Here is a 26,533-nt window from a genome sequence, read left to right as displayed (position 1 = left end):
TCATAGTAGGTAGATATTTTGCCCTTACCTTTCTGAAATGTTCAGAAATTTAATGAGACACATCCACACAATGTTCTAACTAGGATGTCTGTTTCCAAGATTTCACATATTTCTTGATTTGATGTCACAAGTACTTATCGGTGTGTGTTACATATGGGACAGTATCACAAGGCAACAGGTAACGGATGTTCTCAACCCTGCAAAACCCGGCTATGTGTGTATGCTACAGATGACGGGGAGGATGTGGCTCACACTATGATCACAACTAAGCCTACTAGCTAAACTTGCCTGTAGGAAATGCTCAGAATGATGCATGAAGCCGGCACCACGGCCGCAGGGAGTAAAGTGATCCCACCTTTGGGTGGGAGCAGCAGTCAACTGTGGCACTTGCTGCCATAGCTGTCGGAAGTGCTTCTGAGTTGTTCAAACCATCAGTTAATGTGATTGAAGCAGGAAGAGCATACACATTTCCACTTTATTAAAATATTGCATAGATACAGAGCAGTTGGGCACATCCATTCTAAGGCACTGTTCTGGTTTGAATGCAAGTCCACAAGAGAGAAAAGAGAAGCCATTACATTCCGTATTTTTCATCTCTACATTCAGACTCCTCCTGTGTTACATGTTTATTGCTACTGGGATGTCAATTTTAACCCCACACTTATAGCAGCATCATACAGGGACCTGGATGACAGGAATTAAAGATACGTCCTGGCTGTAGCACGTGATATGCTTTGGCACTTAATTACAAACTCTCTTGCATTGTTCTCCATTTATTTCCCAACTCTTGTTTAACTAACGATACTATAAACTCCTTATGAACCGGACTCACGGATTCATGTCTTTACTAGTTTCCATTAAGCCTAGAACAGGACCAATTAGGCACAGAGTACTTGCCCCCGAAATACTTATTTTCAACATCACTTCCGAGAACTTCAGTGGAATAGAACAAAATACACTTTCCCTACTCCTAGTTTAGGGAAAGAATGACTGGTGTCTTCATAAAGGGAAAATACTTGAATGTCCTACTTCTTGTATTTTATAACAAGGAACTAGGCTGAATGAATATTTTCATGTATTAACAGCTATAACTGACAAAGAGAGTGCCTCCCTTGCTACAGGAATTTGAGTCCTTACCACGATTATACAATGTTTATATAAGTAGCAATATGCGTGTGTGATTATAAGTAAAATTCAAGGAGGTTGAGAATCACTGAACGACTGATAAATTATCTCGATTGGTGACCCTCACCTCCTTAAAATGATGTGTGTGTTATATATAAAAAAAAAATGTATATACGTAAAGAATTTTTCATAACACCCTTGAAACAACTGAAGATAACTAGGCTTGGGAGCAACAAAACTATACTGATAGCTATAGAAATGGTTAAAGGCGGTGTGTTCCAAGGAATGTTTGCAGAATACTAGTTCTGTGGGTTATTACCGGGTATACATGAAAAAGGGTTCTGGGCGTCAAATAAGTTTAGAAAACACTCAGCCAAAAGAGGTGCTTTTCCTGCCTTTACCGGAGGACCTCTCAGAGATCCTTGTGTGCTGATGTGCATTGTGTATGTAGAAAAGTGGGGACAGCAGGGATTCCCGAACTTATTTGTAAAACATCTTGTAGAACTAAGTGCTCTATGACACACGGTTAGCGGGACACTGAATTAAAGAATGGGCAAAATCTTAAAAGCACGGAGAGACACATCGGTGAATATCAAAGGACAGTAAAAAGCCACAGACACTGGTTTCGCAATCTAAATTAAGTTAGATTCTACTTGTGTGACATCAATTGTCCAAGGGATTCTTCCACAAAGAGCTTAGTTATTCTGTGAACAAAATCAATCATCAAGTTGATACTCAGCTCTAAGCAGCATCACCCCAGACCGCCAACTAAACAGACTAGCAAACTTTGCAAAAATGCATAAGTAAAGGTTAAAATCTTAATTTCCTTCGACATAAACAATCTCAATGGAAATAACCCAGTTCTTACCAGGCAAATGTGTTCTCGACACATTTTTATTATTTGATAAAACACACTGTCTCCTTGCTTACTACTTAGAGGACACATATAAAGCTTTGCACGAACATCATCCCCTTTCGTAATGACAGCAGAATAATTATGGTGCTGCTTTAGTAGCTATGTTGATAGACATGATCATCCATCATATTGACCCTACTCTGAAAAGGATTGTCATCAAGTCTATGCTTTATGATTATATCTATGACATAGTTGGCTTAGGACGCAAAACATTTCATTGTAAAAAAAAAAAAAAAAAGGAAGAGAGACAGCATAAATCGAATCTGGGAATGTTGCAAGAGTAGACAGATAGTCTGGAATTCATATACTTTGGAAGAAGGGCTTTTTAAATAGTTTTTAAAACCTGTTCTCATAAGCTCAAACAAAAAGATTCTTCCAAGGCAAACAGGCTGCTGTTGGTTAACTTTTTTTTTTTTTTTTTTTTTAGTTAGTGTCAATCTCTGTGGGAACCTGTTCTCTTCAAGATTCTTAAAGAAGTCCTCTAAAGTGAGTGACCTGGTGCATAATAAGGCCTGCCCTCTGCCTGAAGCTTTTAGAACAGTGACTACACTTGTATGGCTTCTCCCCTGTGTGAATTCTTAAATGAATAACAAGGCTCGGTCTCTGTCTAAAGCTTTTCCCACAGTAATTACATTTAAAAGGTCTCTCTTCGGTGTGAGTTCTCTGATGCAAAGTAAGAGCTGTCAGTCTACTGAAACTTTTCCCACAACTGTGACATCTGTGAGGTTTTTCACCCGAATGAGTTTTCAGATGTCTTTTGAGACTCGATCCATGACAAAAGCTTTTCCCACACTCAAGACATTTGTAGGTTTCTTCTTCAGAATGCGTTCTCTGGTGCCCTATAAGGTGCGACCGTCGAGTGAATCGCTTTTTACACACAGTGCATTCGTAGGGCCTCTCCCCGGTGTGAAGCCGTTGGTGTCTATAAAGGTCTGAACTACGAAGGAATCTTTTTCCACACTCAGGGCATTTATGCGGTTCCTCTCCAGAGTGAATTCTCTGGTGCCCTGTAAGCTGCGACTTCCGCGCAAAACATTTTCCACACTGAGGGCATCGGTGAGGTTTGTCCCCTGGACTCTTTTTCTTCTGGGGTCTGGGGTCGAGAGGCTCTTCTAAGTTGGAATTCTCAGGTTTCTCTCCTGCAGAGGGGTTCGGATGATCTACCAGTTTTGTTAAATCTGTCTGTAGATCCTCCGGGGGACTTTCCCACTGATTTTCCAACTGTACGTAGTCTTTTTGCAAAATGGGCCCATGGAGAGCGTTCCCCTCTAAAGTAACAATAAATGGATACATGTTCTCCAGTTTTTTCTGTTTTGAAGAATCTTCTTCATTTTCTATCCCCATCTCAAAACCTGAGAGAAGAAACAGAAACTGAAGATGTCACTGCGTCCCCCAGAGAGGAACACACGAGGGAAAAGGAAGGATTGTATTAAACCACCAGCAGGAATACAGAAACTCCTTGGTAGAATCCCAAACTCCTTACCCTGATGAAGGCCGAATTTTTCTTTTCTTTATTCCATGACGTCAATGAACCAGGACTTACCTATCTTGGAGTCAAGTAACTGTTTCATTTCTTTGGAATCTTGTAGTTCCTTCACCCATGCCTCTTCTCGAGGCTCCAATGAAAAGTTCACGTCCAGCTTTGGTATTGGATACCCTGGCCATAAGAAAGATGAGAAGCAGAATAGTGTATGTCATCAAGGGTTTCCTCTGATGACATCTGGGACATGTGGCCGCTTAAGGTCCACTTCCTCCCCAATGACTATGACTCCACCCAAGATCTCTCACAAGAGACCCTCTTTTTTAAAGATAAAAACAAAACATGTGATGAGAGAACATCCTTTCGTGCTCAATTCCAGGCCATTCTCCTCTATGGGAGGAGAGTAAACCATTTCTGTGTTGGAATCAACACACTACGTGATTTCTAGATCTAGTCTGATATTCAATTTATTCAGGTTAGAACCAAAATAGGCAGTAAATCTTCATAGAGTTTTGGCATATTTTGGCATAAAACTGAGAAATGCTGCTCTTGATACCGAGTGAAGAGAAAGCTAAAAGTTGGGGTTAGGAGGGGCACCTGGGTGGCTCAGTCAGTTAAGTACGTGACCCTTGATTTCTGCTCAGGTCATGAACTCTTGGTTCGTGAGTTTGAGCCCCAAGTCGGGTTCTGTGCTGAGAGCTCAGAGCCTGCGTGGGATACTCTCTCTCCCTCCCTCTCTGCCCCTCCCCCGCTCCTGCACATATGCACGTCCTCTCTCAAAAATAAATACGCTGAAAAAAATTAATAAATAAATGTATGGGTTATGAAACTATTTACTCGAATCTTTTCTATCGAGATTTTCAAATAAAATGGAAAATGCCTAGGTTGCCAACAAGCAAAAGCAGGGTTTATGTTTATTTCAGGGGAAGTCTAGAAGTGCACTCTCTTGAAATTAGCCCAAAAAACCATCCAACGGTATTTCTATCAGTCTAAGAACAACTAGAACAAGTTCTTACATTCACTGTCCCCATGTCCTACCACCTCTCTCCCCACTGACAGCTGCTGTGGCTCACATTCTCTTTCCACGACCTTTCCTCACCTTCCTCGGTCTGGCAAAGTATATTGGTCTGCAATAAAGTGTGGGATGAAAACTGTTGCCTTGAAATCTAACTGCAGGATGCTGTTTAAACATCAGCAATATTTTTTTAAATAGTAGCATTATTAAAATACATTAGCAAAGGAATGAAAATTTACGTTTCAAAACATTATGTCAAAACATAGGAAGGGGACTAAAATACCTTATTTTATATTTTCATGGAAAAAAGACCTTTTGCAATTGAGAATGACAAGCAAAAATGCATTTCAAATACAATTTTGTTTAAGTTCACTATATTGTTGAGGTGCCCAGGGTGGCTCAGTCTGTAAAGTGTCTGGCTCTTGATTTCATCTCGAGTCAGGGTCTTGCTGTGAGTGTGAGCCCCAGATCGCTGGGGCCTCTCTCTCTGCCTCTCCCCCCATGTGCTCTCTCCTTCTCTCAAAATACATAAGCTCACAAAAAATGAAAAATAAATTCACTGCATTGTTTTTGTTTAGATTGCAAAGCGAAGAGTGGGATCAAAGGGTAACATGGCACAGGTCAAACAAAACTGGGGGTTCCAGATCAAAGGAAAGCTGCCATGAGGGAAAACTGAAACTTGAAAGAGGCAGACTAGCAAAGGCCTCGGTGTAAAATGTGGATTTATAACCGAAATGTAGTCGGGGAGGTGGATTTCCAACATATCACGAGGAGCTCTGCAGACCTCCTTCCCACTGAAACTAGTGACAATTATTAAAAATAAAAAAACAGGATGGGGCGCCTGGGTGGCTCAGTCGGTTAAGTGTCCGACTTTGACTCAGGTCATGATCTCGCGGTTTGTGAGTTCGAGCCCCGCGTCGGGCTCTGTGCTGGCAGCTCAGAGCCTGGAGCCTGTTTCCGATTCTGTGTCTCCCTCTCTCTCTGCCCCTCCCCCGTTCATGCTCTGTCTCTCTCTGTTTCAAAAATAAATAAACGTTAAAAAAAATTTTTTAAATAAATAAAAAAAAAAAACAGGGGCACCTGGGTGGCTCAGTCAGTTAAGCGTTATTTGGGCTCAGGTCACGATCTCACAGTTCATGGGATCGAGCCCCGCAATGGGCTCCATGCTGACAGCTAGGAGCCTGCTTGGGATTTTCTCCCTCCAGCTGCCCCTCTCCTGCTCGTGTTCTCTCTCTCAATAAATAAACAAACTTTTTAAAAAATTAAAAAAAATAAAACAAACATTGGTCCTAAGGGCCTACAGCAAACTAGGAAACATCTATTTTTTTTTAATCTGCTAAAATTCACAGGTAATAGAGAGATTCTTTTTTTTTTTAAGTTTATTTATTTTTGAGAGAGAGCCAGAGCACGAGCGGGGGAGGGGCAGAGAGAAAGGGAGACACAGAACCCGGAAGCAGGCTTCAGGCTCTGAGCTGTCAGCACAGAGCCCGATGCAGGGCTCGAACTCAACTCGGAAACAGCGAGATCGTGACCTGAGCCGAAGTCAGACCTTTAACTGACTGAGCCACCCAGGAGCCCCGGTAATAGGGAGATTCTTGAGGATTTAAACCACAACAGTTCTCTTTGGTGCCTCTCCCCGCTCCACTCTACACTGGCACAGGGACCGAGGCAGCCTCTCCCCCAGACCCTTCCGAGGGCTATCTTCTTGGAAGGGGCAGGACCTCAGCATTTCTCATCCTACCCCAGCTACCCATTGTTGATTCTCAGGTCCAAACAATCGTGGCTGCAAGGTGGGGACAGCTTTTATCTGCCCAGTCTCTACTGGTGGCATGGAGGAGCTACCCTGGGTGTCCTATTGGTGACAACACTAGAGTACTCCCTGTCTGTCCTTGTAAGGCAGTTGTGATTATAAGACAGTGGTTCTAAGCCTGGAGATGCAACCCAAGAAGACCTGAGGGCCGGACCTAGTGCTCAGCTGGAAAGTGGCAGTTTCACTTAGAGATAAGCACACCATTTCCCCCACCTCCAGAGCAATGTATCAGAGATTTGGCCTCGGAGAAGCAGGCCTTAAAACAGGTAGCTCCTAGTATATTCTCAAAAAAAAAAAAAAAAAAAAAAAAAAAAAAAAAAAAAACACCTGATTCATTTGCAACAGAGGATGAACATTTAAGCCTAAGGATATTCTAAAAAAGAGCACAGATGATAATGAAAGGCAACAGGAAAGAGTTTGATAGATTTATGGACTATACACCCTAAACCCCAGGCTGACTAGCTTGCCGAAGAGAAGTGGGGAAAAAAGACAAGCTGGGAGGAGCCCTCCTGGGATCACAACAAATCTCAAAACTTGACCTCAGGAGCCAGCCCAACAAAGGTATCTGAAATGGACTAGATTGGTCCAGGGAGGAGTTATGCTCCAGGGCATTGCTGAAAACAATAGAGCAATTAGCTGGAAATTAATGGCAGGGTCAGGTCAGGGAAAGAGGCAGCCAAAGAAAGCCCTATAAAAGTGCTGCCTTTCCAGGGTGACTGTGTGCACATCCAAGACTGTGCTCCCTGAGGGGCAACATCAAAAGGTTAACATTTCACAGTGGACTAGAGTTGACTGAAGGAACGCAGCCATTACCAAACAAATAAGCAAACAAATAACAATAACAAGCCCTAGGGAGGGGAAAGAAGGACTCCGGAGTTGCTACAATGTTTTATCTAAAATGTCCAGTTTCCGGGGCGCCTGGGTGGCGCAGTCGGTTAAGCGTCCGACTTCAGCCAGGTCACGATCTCGCGGTCCGTGAGTTCGAGCCCCGCGTCGGGCTCTGGGCTGATGGCTCAGAGCCTGGAGCCTGTTTCCGATTCTGTGTCTCCCTCTCTCTCTGCCCCTCCCCCGTTCATGCTCTGTCTCTCTCTGTCCCAAAAATAAATAAACGTTGAAAAAAAAGAAAAAAAAAAAAAGAAAAAAAAGAAAATGTCCAGTTTCCAACAAAACATGATGAGCCATGCATGTGGACAGGAAAGTATGACTCATACACTAGAAGAAAAAAAAGAGTGGGGACCGGACTCTGCCTATGTAAGTGACTAGATAGTGAATATAGCAAAGACTTCAAAGTAGCCATTATGAGTATCCAAGAACGAAACCAATCCATGATTAAGGAAGTAAATTATGATGACAAACAGCATCACATCACATCACATCAAATAGAGAATATCAATGAATAGAAAGTATAATAAGAATCCAGTGGAAATTCTGGAGCTGAAAAGTACCATAACTGAAATGAAAAATTCCCTAGAATGGCTCAAGAATGGATGTGAACTATCAGAACAATCAGTGAACTTGAAGACAGATCAGTAGAGATTATACTATCAGAAGAACAGAGAGAAAAAAAGAATTAAGGGAAGTGAAAAGAGCCTCAGAGAAAAGTCGGGTACCACTAGGTGCCATTATAATACATGTATAATGAGAGACCCAGGAGAGGGTGAGAGAAAGGAGCAGAAAAAAAAAAAAAACCAAATTGAAGAAACAGTGGTGCCAAACTGCCCAAATGTGTTGAAAACACATTCATCTACACATCTCGGAAGCTAGATGAATTCCAAGCAGGACAAACGCAAAGAGATCTTCAAACAGACATATCAGAGAGCCTGGGTGGCTCAGTCAGTTAAGCATCAAATTCGGCTCAGGTCATGATCTCCGGGTTTGTGAGTATGAGCCCCACATCAGGGCTCTCTGCTGTCAGCACGGAGGAGCCTGCTTGGGATAATCTGTCTCCCTCTCTCTCTCTCTGCCCCTCTCCTGCTCTCTCTCAAAAATAAACATTTTAAAAAACCAGACATATCATAGTAGAAATCCTAAAGGTCACATAAAAAGAAGAAAACCTTGAAAGACAGCAAGAGGAAAATGACTTGTCACTTACAAGGGAACTCCAATAAAATTAAAGGCCGAGTTCTCACTAGCAACACTGGAGGCCAGAAGACAGTGGGACAACATATTCAAAGTGCTCAAAGAAAAATGAGAAATTATATCCAGAAGAGCTATCTATAAAAAATGAATTGTGAGGGGCGCCTGGGTGGCTCAGTCGGTTAAGTGTCCAACTTCAGCTCAGGTCATGATCTCACCATTCATGAGTTTGAGCCCCACGTCAGGCTCTGTGCTGACAGCTCAGAGCCTGGAGCCTGCTTGGGATTCTGTGTCTCCCTCTCTCTCTGCCCCTCCCCCTCTCACGCTCTGTCTCTGTCTCCAAAATAAATAAACATTAAAAAAAATTTAAAAATTAATCTGGAATAACAGTATTTCTAATAAACAAAAACTGAGAGAATTCATTGGCAACAGTCTTGCCTAACAAGAAATACTAAAGGCAGTTCCTCAGTCTGAAAGCTACTGATTCCAAATGGGAATTCAAATCCACACGAAAAAACAAAGGGCACAACAAGGGAGGGTAATTATAAAAGACGGTATAAATACTAATTTCTGCTCCTTTCTTCTCTTAAAAGATTGAGAGAGAGAGAGAGAGAGAGAGAATGAACAAACAAGCAGGGGAGGGGCAGAGAGAGAGGGAGACACAGCATCTGAAGCAGGCTCCAGGCTCTGAGCTGTCAGCACAGAGCCCGACGCGGGGCTCCAACTCATGAACCCTGAGATCATGACCTGAGCCGAAGTCAGTTGCTTAACTGACTGAGCCACTTAAGTGCCCCTCTTCTCTTAAAAGATTTTAAAAGCAGTGTATAGAACAATATATATGTAGTGCACTGTTGGGCAAATAATCTGTAGGAATGTAATATATTTGCCAATAACAGCACAAATGAGGTGGATGAGCGCAAAACTGTATGGGGGTAAAAAAATGACTCTAATTAATAACTAAAATCCACAGGAAAGATGAAGAAAACCGGAAATATAAATAATGTTAATACAACAAAAGTCATAATATCTATTTGTATTTCTTTCTTCTCTAGCTCTTTTAGAAGGCTTAAAATTATATAAAGTAGTATCTTTAACAATGTATTTTTGGGTTTCTAACATTTTTTTGAGGTTTTAACATTTTTAATGCAATATGTATGATAGGAACACCACAAAAAAGGAAGAAAATAGAGGTACATATAAGAAATATTTCTATATTTTACTAGCATGAAATTAGTATAAATCTAAATCTGATTACGTTAAGATGTACATGCTAATCTCTAGAGTAACCACTAAGGAAATAATTTTTAAAAAATAGTGAAAATTGACTTAAGTAAAGTGCTACATTCAAAACATTTCCTCATTGCAAAAGAAAGCAGCAAACGAAGGACAGAGAAACAAAAAAGATATGAGAAATATAGAAAACAAAAAGTAAAATCGCAGATGTAAATTACACCATATCAAAAATCAGGTTAAACATAGATGCATTAAACAACTCACTCAAAAGGCAGAGATCATCATACTAGGTTTTAAAAATCCATCTACATGCTGTCTACAGGAGACACACTTTAGATTCAAAGATACTAACTGAAAGTAAAGGGATGAAAAAAGATATATCATGCAAATAACAACCACAAGACAGCCAGACTGATTACACTAATATCATACAAAATGGACATCAAAACAAAAAAGTTTCTAGAGATAAAGAGGATCAGTTTATAATGGTAAAATGACCAATCAGGAAGATACAACAATTCTAACCATACATGCACTTAAAAACAGAGTACCAAATACATGACTCCAAAAACTGACAGAAAGAGTAAAAGAAATAGACAATTGAGCAGTAGCAGAGACTTAAATACCTCTTTGCACTACTGGATAGAATATCTAGGCAGAAGATCAACAATAGAAGACAAAAGATTATAATCCTACTAAATGTCACAGACATTTACAGAACATTCCACCCAAGAAGTACAGAATATGTGTTCTTCTCAAGTGCACATGGAAAATTCTCCAGGGCAGTCAAGATGCTATACCATAAAACAAATGTTCAAAAATGTGAAAGGATCACAATTACAAAGTATATTCTCCCACCAAAATGGAATGAAGTTAGAAAAAAATAACAGAAGGGTGCCTGGGTGGCTAGGTTGGTTAAGTGTCCGACTCTTGATTTCAGCTTAGGTCTTGATTTCAGGGTTCTGAGTTCAAGCCCTGCATTGGGCTTCACGCTGGGTATGGAGCCTACTTAAAAAAGAAATAACAGAAAGAAACTTGAGGACTTCATAAATACAAGGTCATTAAACAACACACTCTTAAATAAATAATCATAAAAAAATCAAAAGAAATTAGAAATACTTTGAGATAAATGAAAATGAACACACAATATACCAAAACTTAGGAATGTACCTAAACCACTGCTTAAAGAGAAATTTATAGCTATGAATGCCTATATTGAAAAGAAAGAAAAATCTGAAATTAATAACCTAACTTTGCACCTTAAAATATTAGAAAAATAAGAGCAAACAAAACCTAAAACAACCAGAAGAAAATAATAAAGATTAGAGCAGGATTTAATGAAACAGAGAACAGTAAAACAATAGAGAAAATCAATAAAACCAAGGTTGGTTCTTTGAAAAAAATTAACAAAATTGACAACTCTTCAGCTAAATTAACCAAGAAAAGAAGAAAGAAAACTCAAATTACTATAATCATAAATGAAAGGGGAACTATTACTAACCTTACAGAAATAAAAAGGATTATAAAGGAATAGTATGAACAACTGCACAGAAACAAATTAGATAAATGAAATGCACAAATTCCTGGAAACACAAAAACTACCCAAAATTGATTCAAGAAGAAATATAAAATCAGAATAGACCTATAACAAGTAAAGGTACTGAATTAGTAATCAAGACACTTCTCACAAAGAAAAGCCCAGGTCTGGATGATTCAGTGGTGAATTCTACCAAACATTTAATGAATTAACACCGATTCTACATAATCTCTCACTGAAAACAGAAGAGAATGGAACACTTTCCAACTCACTGTACTGGCATAAGGAAAGAAAAATGTATCAGTGGAATAGAATTGATAAGCCAGAAATAGCCTTGTCATTTATTGTCAATCCATTTTTGAGAAAGGTACCATGACAATTCAATGGGAAAAGAATAGTTTCCTCAACAAATGGTGCTGGGCCAACTAGATATGCACATGTAAAAGAATGATGCTAGTCCCATTTCTCACACCATATACCAAAGTTAATTCATAATGGATCAATGATCTAAATTTAAGAGCTAAATCCACAAGACTCTTAGAAGGAAACATAGGTACAGAGGCACCCGGTGGCTCAATTGGTTGAGCCTCCAACTTTTTTTTTTTTTTTTAATTTTTTTTTTCAACGTTTATTTATTTTTGGGACAGAGAGAGACAGAGCATGAATGGGGGACGGGCAGAGAGAGAGGGAGACACAGAATCAGAAACAGGCTCCAGGCTCTGAGCCATCAGCCCAGAGCCCGACGTGGGGCTCGAACTCACGGACCGCGAGATCGTGACCTGGCTGAAGTCAGACGCTTAACCGACTGCGCCACCCAGGCGCCCCAGAGCATCCAACTTTTGATTTTGGCTCAGGTCATGATCCCAGGGTCATGGGATTGAGCCCTCTGCTGGGCTCTGCGTTGAGCCTGGAGTCTGATTAAGATTCTCTCTCTCTCTCTCTCTCTCTCTCTCCCTCTGACCCTCCCCTGACTCACGTTTTCTCTCTCTTTAAAAAAAAAAAAAAAAAAGAGGGGCACCTGGGTGGCTCAGTTAGTTAAGCATCTGACTTTGGCTCCGGTCATGATCTCACAGTTCGTGGGCTCAAGCCCCATGTCCAGCTCCACGCTGTCAGTGTGGAGCCTGCTTGGGATTCTCACTATCTCCCCTCTCTCTGCCCCTCCCTGTTCGTGCTTTCTCTCTCTCTCAAAAGAAATAAACTTAAAAAATATATTTAAAAAAAGAAGGAAACATGGCTATAAATCTTCATGACCTTGAATTAGGCAACAGTTTCTTAAATGTGACATCCAAGGTATAAACCACAAAAGAAAAAAAACAGAAATTCTTCACAAACACATCCAAAAAATAGAAAAGGAACAAAGACTTTCCCACTCAGTCTATGAGGCCAATAGTACCCTGATAACAAAACCAGATAAAGACAGGACCAAAAAAAAAAAAAAAAAAAAAAAAAAAAAAAAAAAACACCTACAGACAGTATCTCCGATGAAAATAGATATAAAAATCTTCAACAAAATACTAGCAAACCAAATCCAGCAACATATAATATGAATTATACACCAGGATCAAGTAATATTTGCATCAGGAATGCAATGTTGGTTTAACATTCAAAAGTTAAGGAAAAACACCATTACAAGAGAATAAAAAGTAAAACCATGATCATCTCAATAGACGCACAAAAAGCATGTGACAAAATTCAAGAGTTGTTTTGATAAAAACACTCAATAATCCGTGAATAGAAGGGAACTTCCTCACCCTAATAAAAGGAATCGAGGAAAGGCCCACAGCTAACATCATAAATAACAGTAAAAGACTAAATACATTTCCCCTGAGATCAGAAACAAGACAAGGATGTCCGGTCTCACCACTTACATTGAATATTGTACTGGAGGTTCTAGCCAGGGTAATTTGGCAAGGAAAAGGAAGAAAAGGTATCTAGATTAGAACAAGATAAGTAAAGCTATCTCTTTTTTCAGATGACATAATCTTTGATATAGAAAATCCTAAGGAACCCACTAAAAAATAATTTGAACTATTAAACAAGTAGGATTACAGGACTCAAGATCAATATGCAAAAATTAATTATAATCCTATATAGAGAGATATTAAGTTTATTTATTTATTTATTTTTTTTTCCCAACGTTTATTTATTTTTGAGACAGAGAGAGACAGAGCATGAACGGGGGAGGGGCAGAGAGAGAGGGAGACACAGAATCGGAAACAGGCTCCAGGCTCTGAGCCATCAGCCCAGAGCCTGACGCGGGGCTCGAACTCACGGACCGTGAGATCGTGACCTGGCTGAAGTCGGACGCTTAACCGACTGCGCCACCCAGGCGCCCCAAGTTTATTTATTTTGAGAGAAAGAGAGCACATGCACGGGAAGGGCAGAGAGAGAAAGGGAGAGAGAGAATCCCAAGCAGGCTCCACGCTGTCAGCGCACAGCAGCCTAAGGCGGGGGCTCAATCTCAGGAACTGTGAGATCATGACCTGAGCTGAAACCAAGAGTCAGATGCTTAACCGACTGAGCCACCCAGGCGCCCTGTAATCCTATATATTTTTAATGAACAACCCAAAAATGAAATGAAGAAAACAGTTCCTCTGGAAGAACTATTAAAAAGAATACTTGGGAACAAATTTCATAACAGCAGTGTAAAAACTTATACTTGGGCAACTATAAAAAATGTAAAATGAAAGAAAATCTAAACAAATGGAAAAGCACCACATGTGTATGCATCACAAATTTAACACTGTTAACATGGCAATACTCCCCAAACTTATCTACAGATTCAACACAACCCCTATGAGAATCCCAACTGACTTCTTTGTAGCAACTGATAAGCTGATGCTAAATATCACATGGAATTGTATCAAACTCAGAACAGCCAAGACAATCTTGAAAAGCAAAAGCAAAGTTGGAGCCCTCACACTCTCATATTTCCAAACTTACTGGAAAGCAATAATAAAGACAGTGTGGTATTTCCATAAGAATAGACATAGAGATCACTAGACTAGAGCTGACCGTCCAGCAGTAAACCCATATACCTGTAGTCAACTGATTTTGCGCAAGAGTTTCAAGTCCATTCAATGTGAAAAGAATGAGCCTTTTAGCAAACCATGCTGAAACAACTGAATATGCGAGAATATATGTAAATATACATATTATTTGGGCCGCTACTGTGCAACTTATACAAAAATTAATTGAAAATGAATCAAAGCATTAAATGCAAGCTAAAACTATAAAACTCCTAGGAGAAAATTTAGGGCTAAATTTTCATGACCTTGTATCAGGCAATGGTTTCTTAGGTATGACATAAAAAGCACAAGCAACAAAACAAAAAATAGTTAAACTGGACCGCATCAAAATTAAAAAAAAAAAAAGAACTTTCGTGCTACAAAGGACACTATTAAGAAAGTTAAAAGACAGTCACGAAACATGAAAGACTACTTATAAGTCATATATCTAATAACAGACTTTTATCTAGAATATAAAAAGATCATACACAACTCAATAATAAAAACACATATAATCCTACTTAAAAATAGGCAGGGGTGCCCAGCTGGCTCAGTTGTTAGAGTATCCAACTCTTGATCTCAGGGACCGGAGTTCAAGGCCCACGTTGAGTGTGTGAAGCCTACTTAAAAAAAAAAAAAAAAATAGGCAAAAAATCTAAATAGGCATTTCTCCAGGGAAGATACACAAACGCCCAATAAGCCCATGAAACGATGCTCAACACCATTACAGTCTTTGAAGAAACACTTCACACCCACTAAGATGGCCAGAATAAAAATCTCAGATTCTTCTCAAGTGCACATGAGACAGTTTCTGGGATACAGATGGTATGTTAGGCCACAAATTCGTTTCTATATATTTAAAAACACAGATCTCATTCAAAGTACTTACTCTGACCACACTGGAATGAAGTTAGAAATCAGAACAGAAGGAAAACTGGAAAATTGACAAATTTGTGAAAATTAAATAACACCCTGTTAAATAACCAATGGATGCAAGAGGAAGTCACAAAGAAAATTAGAAAATACTTAAGAGATCAATGAAAATGAAAATGCAAAGTACCAAAACTTTTGAGACATAATGAATGCAGGGCTAAGTAGGGAATTTATAGCAATAAATACTTACATTAGTAAACAAAAAAAGCCCAAAACAGTAACATAACTTTACAACTTAAGGAACTAATAAGAAAAGAAAAACACTAAGCCCAAAGCAGAAGGAAGGAAACAATAAAGATCAGTCAGAGATAAACAAAATAAAGACTAGAAAGACAATAGAGAAAATCAATGAAACCAAACATTGGCTTTTTGAAAAGATGAATGAACTTGACAAACCTTTAGCCAGATGAACTAAGACAAAGAGACAAAGAGAAAGAAGGCAAAAATTGTTAAAATTAAAATTAAAGTCGGGATATTTCCAATCATTCTACAGAAATAAAAACAATTACAAGACAGCACTATGAACAACCGTATACGAACCAATTGGATAACCTAGATGAAATGGATAAATTACCAGAACCACAAAACCTACCAAGACTACATAACAAAGAAACAGAAAGATCTGAATAGACCTATTCAGTAAACTAGTAAAGAGAGTGAAGCAGTAATCAAAAACCTCCTGACAAAGAAAAGCCCTAGACCTGATGGCTTCACTGGTGGATTCTACCAAACATTTAGGGAAGAACTAATACAAATCTTTCTCAAACTTTTCCAAAAAAAAATGAAGGGGGGGAAGCACTTTCCTCATCCTCTGAGGCTAACATTACCCTGATACCAAAGCCAGAAAAGACACTATAAGAAAATGACACAACAATATCCCTTATGAACATTGATACAAAAAACCCTGAACAAAATATTAGCAAACTGAATTCAGCAATATTAAAAGGATTATATAACATGACCAAGTGATATTTGCTTCTAGAATGCAAGGCTGCTTCAACATATGAAAATCGGTCAATGTAATATACCACCTTAACAGAATAAAGGGAAAAAAACACACCATTTCAAATGATGTGGAAAAAGCATTTTGACAAAATTCAACATCCTTTCGTGATAAAAAAAAAAAAAAAAAACACTCAACACAATAGGAACAGAAGGAAATTACCTCCACATAAATAAAAGCCATATATGAAAAACCCACAGGGAACATCACACTCAGTGGTAAAAGGCCGAAAACTTTCCCTCTAAGTTGAGGTAGAAGGTGAGGATGCCTGCTTTGGCCACTCTGTTCAACACAGTACTGAAAGTTCTAGCCAGAGAAATTAGGCAAGAAAAAGAAGTAAAAGGAATTGAAAGTGAAAAGGAAAAAGTAAAATGATCTCTATTGGCAGATTATATGATCTAGTATGTAGAAACCTTGAAGATTCCATTAAAAAACTGTTAACATAAATAAATGAATTCATCAAAGTACCAGGATACAAAATGAACCTGCAAACATCAGTTCCATTTCTATATACTGACGATGAACAATGAACAATTCCAGAAATTATGAAAACAGTTCCATTTACAATAGCATCGGAAAGAATAAAATACTTAGGAATTAAGTACATCAAAGACTTATACCACAAAAATGACAAAGCATTGGTAGAATAAATTAAAGAAGATATAAATAGGAGCGCCTGGGTGGCTCAGTTGGTTGAGCATCTGACTTTGGTTCAGGTCATGATCTCATGGTCTGTGAGTTTGAGCCCCACATCGGGCTCTGTGCTGACAGCTCAGAGCCTGGAGCCTGCTTTGATTCTGTGTCTCCCTCTCTCTCTGCCCCTCCCCTGCTCGCATTCTGTGTGTGTGTCTCTCTCTCTCTCAAAAATAAATAAATATTTTTTAAAACAAAAAGAAAGAAAGAAGATCACATCCCATGTTCATGGATTGGAAGACTTGATACTATTAAGATGTCAATACTACCAAAAGTGATCTACAGATTCAATACAATCTCTATGAAAATCCCAATGGTACTTTGTTTGCATTAATAGCAAAACCCATACCTAAAACGATATGGACTCTACAGGGATGCCCAAACAGACAAAAATTCGTGGAAAGGAAGAACAAAGCTACAGGACTCACACTTCCTGATTTCAAAACTTACTAGCATATAGACTAATGGAATAGAACAGACAGCCCATACATAAACCTTAATATATACGGTGAAATGATTTTTAACAATGACACCAAGATTATTCAATGGAGAAACAATACTTTTTTCAACAAATGGTGCTGGAAAAACTGGATATGTGTGTGCAAATGAATGAAGTTAGAACCTTACATGACAGCACGTGCAAAAATTAACACAAAACAGATCAAAAACCTAAAGTCAGGACCTACAATTATGAAACTTAGAAGAAAACATAGGGGAAAGCTTCATGACACTGGATTTGGCAATTATTTCTTGGATATGACACCTAAAGTATAGGCAACAAAAGAAAAGCTAGACACAGAGTAGCTCATGAAAAATTTAAAAATTTATCCATCAAAAGACAGTTTCAACAGAGTAAAAAGGCAACCCACAAATGGGAAGAATATTTGCAAATCATATCTGATAAGGGATTAGTATCTAGAATATATAGAGAATTCTAAAATTCAACAACAAAGCACATTCCGTTTTTGAAAGGTACAAAGGGAAATAAACTTTAAAAAAAAATAGGGCACCCGGGTGGCTCAGTAGGTTAAGTATCCAACTCTTGGTTTGGGCTCAGGCCATGATCCCGTGGTTTGTGAGTTCGAGCCCAGTGGCAGGCTCTATGCTGACAGCATGAAGCCTGCTTGGGATTCTCTGTCTCTCCCTCTCTCTGCCCCTCCCCCACTCATGCTCAGGCTCACACTCCCTCTCTCAAAATAAACAAATAAACCTTAAAGAAAAAGAAATGTTCAAGGATTTGAATACACATTCTCCAAAGAAGATCTACAAATGGCCAATAAGCACTTGAAAAGATGTTCCATGTCACTAACATTTGGGAAACACAATTCCAAATTACAGTGAGATACCACCTCACATCCATTAAGAATGCTACTATCACAAAACAGAAAATAACAAGCATTGATGAGGATGTGGACAAATTAGAAAAGTTACGCACTATTGACGGGAATGTAAAATGGTACAACTACTGTGGAAACCAGTGTGGCTGTTCCTCAAAAAATTAAAAACAGAATCGCCGTATGATTCAGCATTTCCACCTCTAGTTGTATAGCCAAAAGAAGTAAAAGCAGGGTCTCAAAGGGATATTTGCATACTAGCTAAAACATGGAAGAAAACTAAGCATACATTTACGGAGAATAGAGAAAATGCAGTAGGTACGTACAATGGCGTATTATTTAGCCTTTACTTGGACGGAAATACTGCCACATGCTACAAAATGGATGAACCTTCAGAACATGTGTTAAGTGAAATAAGCCAGGCACAAAAAGACAAATACTGTATGATTCCATGTAGATGAGGTACGCAGAGTAGTCAAATTCATAGAGACAGAAAGCTGACTGGTGGTTTCCAGGGCTAGAGACATGGGCAATTATTTGTTTAAATGAGTTTGGGGTTTCAGTTTTACAAGGTGAAAACAGTTATAGAAACGGATGTTAGTAGTGGTTTGACATTAATAATGCACTTAATACCACTGGACTATACACGTCACAACGATTAAGATGGTAAATTTTATGTTATGTGCATTTTATAACAATAAAAACAACTGAAAAGGGGAAAACAGGCTTCTTGAGCAGGGTCATTAGCTTACAGGGTTTTTAATCCCATCTGATGTACCGTGCGTTGTTCTCGGCTCCTCCCAGAGAGGCGTCCCTCCTCCCACGCTTCATCACAGTGGTCCCCTTCCATCCAGCAGTGGGTGTTTCTGACCCACCCCCAGACCTGGAGAGGCTTCAGCTCTCAAAGTACAAACCTCAGAAAGGAAATAAAACCCCTGCCTTACCGGGGTCCAGGAAGGGCTGGCACTCCTCAGCGGCACCATAGCTCAGCTCCTGCAGCCCTGCCTGTGGGATCCAAGGCTCTGCCACTGGGCCCTCCGGGGCAGGTCCCATTACTTGGAGTGGGGGTGACTCCAGGTGGATGTTTGGTGGTACGTGTGCCGTTCCCACCGGTGCCAGTTCTTCCAAGAGCATTTCCTGCCTATCGATCTGGGGCAAATGGCAGAACCCATCACTCTAAAGTCTAGACCAGCAATGCCCGGTAGCGACAGTGTGACCCGTGTACGTCATTTTGCTTTTGCAGTACCCGCATAAACAAAGAAGAAAGCGATGAAGTCAACCTTAATAACATGCCTCGGTTAACCCAGTACCGCTAAAATACCCTAAGTTCAGAATGTAATCAACGCCAACCATCACTAGGGAGATATCTCACCTACTTTTTTTCTCATGCTCAGTCTTCTGAATGTGGCCAGCATTTTCCACTTAGAGCGCATCTCAGTTTGCACTGGCCACATCGCTAGCGCTCAAGGGCCACCCACACTTGGCGGGTGGCGGCCGTACTGGGCAGTGCACGATTAGCCCACAGGCACGTAAAATCTGCTATCGTAAGCCAAACCCGGAGGACAGAGAGAGGAAGGGAAACCATAAATTCCTTACGCCCTGGGGCGGGCGCAGGAAATCTTGCAAGGCTCCGGTTCAGTGAGGCTCACTGCACAGCCCCGTCAACACACAACACCGGGCACCTCAGGCCCAACTCGAAGCCCTTTCTCCCTCCTGCCACAGGTTCTGCCCTGTGCCCTTCTGAGCAGGGGACAGCAGCGCCACCACCACAGGGTGACGTGGCATGAAGGCAGGTGGCCGGTGGCATTCAGTGGGCAGAGACGGGAGTATATACCGTTCACGGTGCGGCACTGCTCCGGGTCCCCGCCAACTCTGTAGTTCCCCCTCAAACTTCCATCCAGGTAAAAAGAACCTGTCAAGGACTTCACACTGTGGCTCATCTACACACCAAATAGTTTTGCATATGGTAGCGTGACCTGAATTTTCTAGGAAAGCCCTACCTGGGAAATCAGACAACCACTGTATTCCTTGTTGTTCAGATTGACTGACACTCGTTGCCACTGTGGAAAATCACACGGTGCCACCCAGTGTTTGAGCTGTCCCAGTCTGAACTGGTGGCTGTCGCCTTCCCGGTGACTTTAGGCACAGATGCGGGCATCTGACAACTTCAAGTCTTCTGTGCAGTCAAGCCCGAAAAGGGAGTGTGTTCACATGCTGATTCGGTTATGGCAAACTATGTCCCCTTCCCTTGATATCCTTTCTAGACTCCACCTGACCCGGGCTGGCAACATTTTCTTATAGTCATATATTAAATAATTTACCCTTTATGGGTCATGTTGGTCTATCACCTACACTTCTTGTATTTAACAACCTTTTAAAAAGGCAATAACCATTATTAGCTCATGGCCTGCATAAAAACAGGCCTGGCGCTGCATTTGGCCCACAGACCACTTATTGTAGTATTGTTTTTGATTTTGTGCATATGTAAGGTTACCTTATATGTAAATTTCATTTCAGGACAGCAGAAGAGACATTACTAAGTATTTGTTACAGAATAGAAGCTGGGTTTAATAGTTGAGAATCACGGAACCATATGCCAATTCCAGCAGAAGGAAAAAATGAAAATCGTTTCAGGGAAAGCGCGGGGTTGGAATCGAAATGTCTGATCTAGTATCAGACGTCTCTGCTACTTCCTTCTGTCTAATTACCAAGATCCCAAACTCTTCTCACCTGCTGCTCTGGAATCTCAAGTTCTCTCTGTAAGTCTTCTATCAGCGACACAACTCTTTCTCTATTCTCTGGGCAATGTTCCCTCACCCAGGTCTCTATCTCCGTGGGCAGGATGGTTAGGAACTGCTCCAACACCAACAGCTCCAGGATTTGTTCCTTAGAGCGCATCTTTGGCTTGAGCCACTGACAGCAAAGCTCCCAGAGTTTGTTGAAGGCTTCATGAGGCCCGGCTGCTTCTTTGTACTGGAACTGCCTGAAGCGCTGGCGGAAGACTTCACAGTCCGCGTCATAGTCTTGAAACACAGAGCCCTGATTCAAGGAAGCCTGGATTGCACAACCCAGGGCCACAGCCATCGCCCCCTTCTGGCCGTGTGCAATTTCTCTGGGGCCTGAAGTCTCAGATTCCAGTATTTCTTTGTGTACGTGTGTCAAGGGGGAGCCACCCACAGCTGAGGACAGGACAAAAGGAAAGGAGAAACAGCAGTGATTACCTTAACTTGTTTACATTCCGCCAAAGCCCTAAAGCAGCAGACCTTAATCTTTTCTGGTGATTCTGAGAATCTAAGGAAGGCCAGGGAATCACTTCCTAGAAAAATACCCATACACATCTAATGCTGCATCCATTTTCCAAACATTTACAAAATGTTCTACGCCCTACACGGACCCTCGAGAACCGTGCTGCCCAATATGGTAGTCACAAGTCCCATGTGGTAGATTCAGTTCAAAGTCAATGAAATTAAAAATGCAGTCTCTCATTCATACTAGTCACATTTCAAGTGCTCCATAGACATCGCTGTAGAAAGTTCTACTAGATAGTGCAACTCTAGAATTCCATTGACCCAAGGCTAAGAACCTCTTCCCTTAAATGAAGCACCCTAGATGTGCTGCCCTGTGACTATACTCCCAAGCTAATAGAAGCTATTTTGTGTCTCTGAATATATACAGGCCACAAAAGAAATAGGGGAGCAGTGGTGAACCACCCTGAAAGTCCCTGTGCTATTGGAACCCTTGGTTGCCTTAAATACCAGGCATCTTAGGAGAACCACACCTCCAAAGGCTCCAAATCCGCAACCTTTCATTCTTCTCCACTCAAGGCGTGTGTACTTCAGCCCACATCAGCGTGACCCTCATCCTGCTATGGCATGCCTGCTGGCTTTCTCATGAGAAAAATACACTACATCAGGGCAGGCCATCAGCCATCTGGGCTGCATTAATTCCGAAGGCCACTGATGGCATTCATGTGGCTAAGTCCAAGTGCTGTTCTCGGCTTCCTGCATTTATTAGGTCAGGTAGCCCTCACCCAAAGAGAGGAGGCGGGGACTAGTATTATGCCACGAATTCAGATGGGGGAACTGAAAGTTGAGGCTCAGGAGGACTGAATAACTTGTCCCATGTCACCCAGTAAATGCCAGACAGAAATGGTGACAAGGTTAGAATGAACAGATTCCTGCAACGCTCGTGTCTAAAAACATCCAAATGTTCTTAGGGCAATGCCTGAGGTCACAGACGTGTCTCAATACCAGCACCCACCCTAAGCTATGGGTCCTGTCTCTCTCTCTGCATTTGCCAAGATGCCTCAGGTACCTGTCCTCTTCCCCGTTGTGGGACAAAGAAAAAAATACTCATGATCTTCCTACCTAGTCATTCCAAATGTACACTGTGATCCTATCACCCCTTATCGTGATGGTAACCTGGACTTCAGCGGCAGACCACCCAGGCGGGATAACCTGCTCGCTTTGTGAGCCTGACACCCAGCGCTTCTGTCTGTAACATGAAAATGATGATCGCATCGATTTCACAAAATTTCCTGTGTCGGATGCAACTGCACGGAAGCGAACGACAGCATGCGGGGCACAGAGGAAGCACTCAGGAAAGGTTATTGTCCCGAGCACTGATTCCTAGAAAGCTTCCCCATCTCCCGCCTAGGCACCTAACCGTCGCTGGAGGGCATCCAGGAACTCGGCCGGCTGGCGCTGTGGACCCGCCCTTACCGTGCTCAGCCTCGCAGCCCGCAGCCCTCCCCAGACGCGCCGAACCCTCCACCACGTCCACCAGGGCCCTGACCGTCCCGCTGTCCCCCCATCCGCCCTTCCGCAAAGAAACGTCACTGCACCCCGGGACTCACGGCTTCTCCCCAAAAGCCGCCTGAGCGAGCCTGCTCTCACCCGGCCCACGGATAGAGAGGTGTTTGCAGAGCGGGCACTCGGAGAAAGGCGAGGGGGGACCCGTCGTGGGAACGTCTAAAAGCCAGTCACAAATCGCCTGCCTGGGGCGCGAGCATGGCCCCAGCGCGCTCCCGCCCACGATGTCCCGCCGCCTCGAGGGGCGATCCCGGTCTCGGACAAACTCGGGAAGGCCCGGCCCGGTCGCAGGGAGCGGTGGTAGGGTCCCGGCCGGACAGCGGCCCGCCGCCCGTCGCTCGCCCCTGCACACGCCGCGGGGTCAGAGCTGGCGATGGACGGTTGCCGTAGCTCCAGCAGCACCGGAGCACCTCCGCCCGCGCCCGCGCCCCAGGGACGGCCACGCCCTCTGGCCGCTCGGGGACTCACCGCCTCGGCGCCCACGGCTCTCCCAGGCTCCCCGGGGCAGCTGCGCAGGGCGCAGGCGCGCGCCCGCCTTTTGGACTACATTTCCCGGCAGGCCCCGAAACACCCGCCAGCCGTCTGGGCCCCTTAGCAAGCTGACGTGGGAGGGGTCGCCACTTCCTTGGCCTCCCCTGGGCCTCCAGCTGCTATGGAAGCCTTCCCGTTTCCGGTCTTAAGTGCCTCTGGAGCCCAGGGGCTTGGGTGGGACGTTCCCGGTTCCTATCCTAGGGAGGGCTTCTCTCCCGGTAACCCTAGAGAGATCAGAGCGGTGGGGACCTCCGTTAACTCTGTTAGGACTGGGTCACTGATTCCCAAACCTCTCTGTGCAGGAAGAATTTCTTGGGAGAGTCTGGGAAAACTTCAGATTTCTGGGCCCCTTCCCAACACCCTGAAGCACCGCAGCTTGCATGAGCTCGAGAATTCGCATTTTAACAACCTTTCCTGGGCTTATGACTCTGGTCAGGCTCTCACAGATCGCAGTGGCCTTGGGCTACCTTTCTAGTTTCTTCTCTTGAAGACCCGAGCTTCAACCTCGCTACCCTGTGTGCTCCTCTCTGCCTACCGCCGCCACCCGCGGGCTTCTGGGACTTTGGGTTCGCCCAGTGGCCCTGCCTCTTGTCTTCTGATTGGTGCCTCCCGCGCCCCGCGCTTGGGTCACATTTCCCCTCCTGGGTGAGTTGGCACAAGGCCAGAGGGGATGCTGTTCCTGGGAGATCTAGTCCTCACATTGGTCCTCAGTTAGTGCTGATGGTATTCGGACGCCAGACTTTAGTGCTGGTACTTCCCTCCTGGGACCAGGACGGAGAGCCACCTGTGATTGTGCCTCCCAGACCTGGGCGGAAGTGAGATGAGGGACCAGGCGTCCCACCGCCCCGAACACGCAGAGGCCCCGGGCACTGGAGACAGCTCCCCCCGGGTCGGAGTTGGGCTGGTGGGCTGGGACTGGGGGCCAGGGGCATGCGGATCCTGCACATGCTGTTTATTGTCGCACGGGGCTCCGGACACCTTTGCCGGAGGTCGCGGCTGGTTTCGGGGTCAGGATGTCTAGGAACCTGACCATGGCATCTGGCCCTGGCTCCCAGGAGCAAAAAAGGGCCCCTGTTGTGACACCCCAGGAGTTACTGTGCCTACAGTGAGGACCTGCCCTGCCCACCCACCCCTTTGCCCCCCGCACCTGATGGCCCAGACTGGTGGCCTCCCACTTGCGCTTCTGTGGCTCCTGGCGCTAGGTCCCTGGAAACAGTCAGGCGGCTCCTGGAGCTGTGTCACTCCTAGGTGGCTTTGGCCTGAGACGCGCACCCTGGAGCAGGCCCTAGATCTGTTGGTGTCCGAGCGGTCCCTGGCCCTCCTGTCCCAGGACATCCACAGCCAGGTGCAGAAGCTGTTTCTGCCTCTTGCAGCGTCTATGCAGAGAGCTTGAGAGATGAGGGAATAGCTGAGAGAGAGGGACAGAGAGAGTGCTTTTATCTGGTTTGGTTGGCCCCGAAGACTGGGACACCACGGAGACTTACTTCCCCATTCGGATTTTCTTGATTCCCCTGAGTAGAGCTTCCTTGGGCAAGTGACTTTTTCTCATTTCGTCTGGAGCTGCGATCCTCCAGATTTTCCCCAGGCGCAGAGTGAACGGGGAAGAGGGCCTGTTCCACAGGGAGGCAGTGTTGCTGCTACAACGGTCAGTGTCCACTCGAGGTAGGGGTTCAGGTCCTGGCTCTGCTCACTGCCCACTGACGATGGGACTTTGGGCAGGTGACCGTTGCCCCTTGGGCCTCGCTTCCCGCGTGGCTCAAAGGCTTATGCGGTGGTTTTGAGGACTAAAGGGGGAGCACCGTGTCCATTTGACGGCACTGCTGGCATGTTGGTGCTTAAAGCTGTTAGCTGGCCTGGCCTGGTGGCCAAACCTGTCGGTCCAGCTGCCCCGGAGGCTGAGCCAAGGAGGATCACTGGAGCGCAGGAGTTCTGGGCTGGAGAGCGCTATGCTGGCGGGGTGCGTGGGCCAAGGTCGCCATCTCTTTGGTTAATCTCTCAGAAGCGAGAGACCACCAGGTTACCCGAGGAGAGGCGAACCCACCCAGGCCGGAAACTGAGCAGGTGAAATTTCACAGGTGGACCAGCAGTGCGCTTGTGCCTGTGAATGACCTCCGCCCTCCATCCTGGGCAACATAGGGAGACCCGTCTCGAAACAAACACAACGGTTAGCCGTTCTTACGTTAGGGTCAGCAGTCCGGTCCCGTCCGCAGAGCTGGGTCTCCGTTGACGGTGAGCCCAGAAAAGCAGTTTGGCTTGAGGCGCTGAAGTCATTACCCCCACACCCCCCCCAAGTCAGGTTATCCAGCAGTGAGGAATGGGGGAACTGGTGGGGGAAGGAAAGAGGGAGTGGAGTACATCGGAAGATGGATGGGGGGAAGGTGTGCCCTGGGAACGTCTCCCCACACGCTCCACATACAATCACATGCACACATTTCCACTCTTGAAGCCGTTTGAAGCTCTCGTTGGGTCCAAAGTGACAAACCGGTCGTCTGTTAGGACAGTTTGTCCTCAGATCCCTGTCATAATTGCCCTTGCTGTTTGGCCCTTTTATGATAAGTGATGGCAGGTTGGCTTTTAGGTCACAAACAATGGGCTGGGAACAGACATGCTTTCCAGGGAAACTTTGCCTCAGGGAACAGCGTTAACATCACTGAGCTTCAAGCTGTGGCCAGTGGACACTCAGGGAAGCCCTGAAGCCTAGAGTAGTTGCTGCTTCTGGTTCGTTAGGTCTAATCAGCTTATCGTCATCAATATAGTAGTTCTTGGTGATGTCTTGTGGAAGGGAAAGTTGATCAAGATTCCCGGAACTAGAGGTGCCTCGGTGACTTAGTCAATTGGACGTCCAGCTCTTGATTTTGGCTCAGGTCATGGTCTCGCGGTTCATGGGTTCGAGTCCCGTGTCGGGCTCTGCATTGAGAGTTTGGAGCCTGCTTGAGATTCTCTCTCCCTGTCTCTCTGCCCCTCCCCTGCTCACTCATGCACACACTCTCTCTCTAATATATCAGCTTTTTTTAAAAGCTTAAAAAAA

General features: G+C 43.6%; 1 protein-coding gene across 2 annotated transcripts; it reads right to left on the bottom strand.

Annotated features, from left to right (window-relative positions):
- Positions 1-456: 456 nt before the first annotated feature.
- On the bottom strand, positions 457-23,532 carry ZNF449 (zinc finger protein 449). Of its 2 annotated transcripts, none has more exons than XM_045471217.1 (5): positions 23,443-23,532; positions 20,894-21,342; positions 19,108-19,312; positions 3,585-3,698; positions 457-3,393 (listed from the first exon to the last, which is right to left on the bottom strand). In XM_045471217.1, exons 2-5 carry the CDS (start codon positions 21,245-21,247, stop codon positions 2,510-2,512), a joined length of 1,557 nt encoding a protein of 518 aa, XP_045327173.1. In that variant the 5' UTR covers positions 21,248-21,342; positions 23,443-23,532; the 3' UTR covers positions 457-2,509. The 2 variants fall into 2 exon arrangements, with proteins under 2 accessions (XP_045327173.1, XP_045327174.1); XM_045471218.1 differs by having other exon boundaries at positions 23,019-23,455.
- Between the last annotated feature and the right edge of the window lie 3,001 nt (positions 23,533-26,533).

The sequence above is a fragment of the Leopardus geoffroyi genome, chromosome X, assembly GCF_018350155.1.
Source record: "Leopardus geoffroyi isolate Oge1 chromosome X, O.geoffroyi_Oge1_pat1.0, whole genome shotgun sequence".
NCBI lineage: Eukaryota > Metazoa > Chordata > Mammalia > Carnivora > Felidae > Leopardus > Leopardus geoffroyi.
This window is presented reverse-complemented; position numbering and strand designations above follow the sequence as displayed.